Source organism: Telmatherina bonti, assembly GCF_933228915.1.
Source record: "Telmatherina bonti genome assembly, chromosome: 7".
Lineage (NCBI taxonomy): Eukaryota > Metazoa > Chordata > Actinopteri > Atheriniformes > Telmatherinidae > Telmatherina > Telmatherina bonti.
Genome location: NC_136625.1, coordinates 8,720,927 through 8,725,135, shown reverse-complemented (window position 1 = coordinate 8,725,135; position 4,209 = coordinate 8,720,927). Strand labels below are relative to the sequence as shown.

Genomic DNA, 4,209 nt, shown 5'->3' with positions numbered 1-4,209 from the left:
TCCATAAGTCACGTTGTAGAACTTTGCTCTTGTTTATAATCTACCATGCTGTCCACAAAGGAGTGATTAACCCTTCTGAGGTCCTCTGATGGAGGACTGAATGATGGACTCATGAAGTTTTAGATCACACAGCATATTAAATAATATTCCATTTAATGATGAACATGTTTTATTCCAAAGCAGCTGGTTTTCCTTCAACCTGAACATCTTGTTTTTATGCCTGAACCTGAATAAACTGGAAGAACATCTGTGTCACATCCTGAACCTGATTCATTATCAGCAGCAACAGCAAAGTGTCTCCATTTCTTCCTCATAAAACACTGATAAAGTCTATTTCTAATGAATTTACACTTGAAGTTTACATGTTTATGTCAGTATCGTCTCTGTGGAGAGTCTCTGAAGCAGAACTGTAAACATACGAGAGGCTGAAACAGAAGCAGATCTGTTCAAAGTCTGCACTGATCCTGCAGATGAAGCATTTCATGTTACATGTTAGTTCCTGTAGCCGCTCCCAGCAGATATTTCCTTGTTCCCGCCCCTCCACAGATCTCTCTGCATCAGGATGGGTGTGAGCAACATGGTGGTACATGCAGCTGCTGCAAAGACTCATTTCCTGCTTCATGTGAGATCTGTTGCCCTGCAGAGCGCACAGATCCTTTCTGTTCAGAGAAAGTGAAACTGTTTGACACTTACTGCCGAGAGGAAAATGGCGCAGCAGGGAAATCAGCTGGACCGAGTGAAATTCTGCTGTTCCATCTGTCTGGATCTCCTGAAGGATCCGGTGACTATTCCCTGTGGACACAGCTACTGCATGGACTGTATTAAAAGCTTCTGGGATGGAGAGGATCAGAAGGGAATCTACAGCTGCCCTCAATGCAGGAAGACCTTCATACCGAGACCTGTCCTGGAGAAAAGCACCATGTTTGCTGATTTACTGGAAGACCTGAAGAAGACTGGACTCCAAGCTGCTCCTGCTGATCACTGCTATGCTGGACCTGAAGATGTGGCCTGTGATTTCTGCTCTGGAAGAAAACTGAAAGCCATCAAGTCCTGTTTATTCTGTCTGGCCTCTTACTGTGAGAAACACCTTCAGCCTCATTATGAATCACCTGCATTCAAGAAACACCAGCTGGTGGAGCCCTCCAAGAACCTCCAGCAGAACATCTGCTCTCGTCATGATGAGGTGATGAAGATGTTCTGCCGTACTGATCAGAAGTGTATCTGTCTGGTCTGCGTTGTGGATGAACATAAAGGCCACGACACGGTCTCAGCTGCAGCAGAAAGGACTGAGAGGCAGAGAGAGCTGGAGGTGAGTCGACAAGAAATCCAGCAGAGAATCCAGGACAGAGAGAAAGATGTGAAGCTGCTTCAACAGGAGGTGGAGGCCATCAATCACTCTGCTGATACAACAGTGGAGGACAGTGAGAAGATCTTCACTCAGCTGATCCATCTCATCCAGAAAAGAAGCTCTGATGTGAAGCAGCAGATCAGATCCCAGCAGGAAACTGAAGTGAGGCGAGTCAAAGAGCTTCAGGAGAAGCTGGAGCAGGAGATCACTGAGCTGAAGAGGAGAGACGCTGAGCTGAAGCAGCTCTCACACACAGAGGATCACACCCAGTTTCTACACAACTACCCCTCACTGTCAGCACTCAGTGAGTCTACACACTCATCCAGCATCAATATCCGTCCTCTCACACACTTTGAGGATGTGACAGCAGCTGTGTCAGAGCTCAGAGATAAACTACAGGACATCCTGACAGACAGATGGACAGACATCTCACTGGCAGTCACTGATCCAGATGTTTTACTGTCACAACCAGAACCAAAGAGCAGAGCTGGATTCTTAAGATGTTCATGTGAAATCACACTGGATCCAAACACAGCAAACATATGTCTCTTACTTTCAGAGGAGAACAGAAAGGTGACAAGAATGGATAAAAATCAGTCTTATTCTAGTCATCCAGACAGATTCACTGGATGGTGTCAGGTTCTGAGTAGAGAGAGTCTGACTGGACGTTGTTACTGGGAGGTGGAAATGAGAGGAAGTGTTTCTGTAGCAGTCGCATACAAGAATATCAGCAGAGCAGGAGGTTGGAATGAATGTGGATTTGGATATAATGATAAATCTTGGTTATTATATTGTGGCCAAAACAGATTTATATTTTACTACAACAAGATCAGAACCTCCATCTCAGGTCCTCGGTCCTCCAGAGTAGGAGTGTACCTGGATCACAGAGCAGGTATTCTGTCCTTCTACAGCGTCTCTGAAACCAGGACTCTCCTCCACAGAGTCCAGACCACATTCACTCAGCCGCTCTGTGCTGGACTTGGGATCTGTCCTGGATCCAGTGCTGAGTTGTGTAAAGTGAAGTAAAGTTATTTTCTCTGCTTGTTGCTGAGAGTTCATTGTTGTGACGTCTCTGCTCTGCTGTTCTCTTGTTTATTTGACTTTTTTTTATTTGCTGGTTTTTCTTGTGTTTCTTTCTTTTTGGAGGAAATCACCGCTAATGATGATTTTTATTTCCATCAATATTTCTCCACATGAAAATCTGAACTTCTCTGTTCTCTAAATATGTGTTGAATATTTGTATTGATGTATTTGTATGTTGTTGTTTCTCTTCCACTTCATGGAGCCAAACAGAGAAATCAGCAGACCTTCCTTCATCACACATTATTTTACTCTCAACACTTTGGAAATGTAAAAATCATTTTCTACATGGAATTACTTTTAGTTGTTCTACAGATCAGATGTTGTTTTTCTAAATCAACAACAAATAAGGTATCTAATGATGAGATGTTCAGAAACACTCATTTCCAGGATGAGAAGAAATCAGATCATTCATCATGTTTAATGTCAGAACAAAGTCCATTTTTACAAACAAATAAACTTTGAAAAAATGAACAAAGTCTTTTGTTTTGTCTTCATTTCAGTGTTTCTGTGAAATCTGATGGAGAAAATATCAAACTAATATGAGGGAATAACTGAGCAGTTTTCCTGGAACAGCAGAAAGAAATAAAGTTTCCTTTATTCTCCATCTAACATGAAGAAGTCAGACTGTCTGGAAACTTACATCTCACATCTACAAGTTCTACTTCCAGCCTGAATTTAGTGTTTAATAATCTGTCATTTCATTTCATTTCTGTTCAGATTTTCATCCCACATGATGACGAGTTGGAAACAGCTGCAGCAGCTTCACACACACCATCCGTCCAGTTTGCTTTCTAACTCTACAAACACTGAACGTCCTCAGTGAAACAGTCTGTGAGGCTTTGACCTGAACCTGGACAATAAATCCCACTTTAAAGCTTGTAAAACTACAGACAGTTTCTCCAGGAGATCCAGTCATCGTTCAAAGGTTGAAATTCACCAGGAGTGGAGAAGATCTTTGTTTTCAGCTTCGTTAATCTATAACACACTCTGCTCACACCTCTGCTGCAGAGAAATCACATGACTAAAACCAGGTTTTATTGCTCCATTCAACACATAAATACAATATATATTAATTAAACTAGTACATTTATGAACAGATATGTGAGTGAATATACTCAGTAAATTGTTTCCCTTTATTTCACCTACTTTATGAAAGTCATTATCTTGTCAATACTGACAGAATACTGACATGTCGGCGTGTTCAGGACAGGACCATCATCATACATGACCAGCTTGCTGCAGATTGCTCGTAGTGTCTGTCAGATGTAACTTCCTGTTTAATGAGGAAACATCCAGAGTTGAGCGGTTGCCTTGGCAACCACCTTTACCCAAACTCAAACACGGAATAACTTTGAGCCACACATGACCTGAAACTGGAGAGAAAAACATCTGAAAGCAGCAGGATTGAATCTTTAGGAGTTCTTTAAAATATAAAGTTTCTAAATCCTAAAAATGTTGTGATAAAAACCAAAATGGCCGACTTCCTGTTTGGTTTAATTAATGACTGATAAAAAACCGTTTGTAGGTTCTGACATGGTGAATGTGTGGAGAAAATATCATCCCTTATTATGAGCTGCAGAGTCCCAGCTGCTACATTAGCACTAGCAGGACTGAAGTTTTGGGTACTCCCTTTGAGGACTGAGGAGGGATGATTTGATCCCCTGCCTTGGAATGTGGTCGCTGATTAGTCACTATTGTTATCCAAAGATTCACCACTGAGCAGGCTTTGCAAATGGTTCTGAGTGAAACAAGCCTTTTTGACTCTGAAGCAGATGACA

The 4,209-nt window shown here is 41.9% G+C and overlaps 1 protein-coding gene across 1 annotated transcript; it reads left to right on the top strand.

The window, feature by feature from the left end:
- Positions 1-706: 706 nt before the first annotated feature.
- LOC306758166 (tripartite motif-containing protein 16-like) lies at positions 707-2,374 on the top strand (the record flags this gene model as incomplete). The annotated part of the gene is made up of 1 exon (XM_079243392.1): positions 707-2,374. One exon carries the CDS (start codon positions 707-709, stop codon positions 2,372-2,374), a length of 1,668 nt encoding a protein of 555 aa, XP_079099518.1.
- Between the last annotated feature and the right edge of the window lie 1,835 nt (positions 2,375-4,209).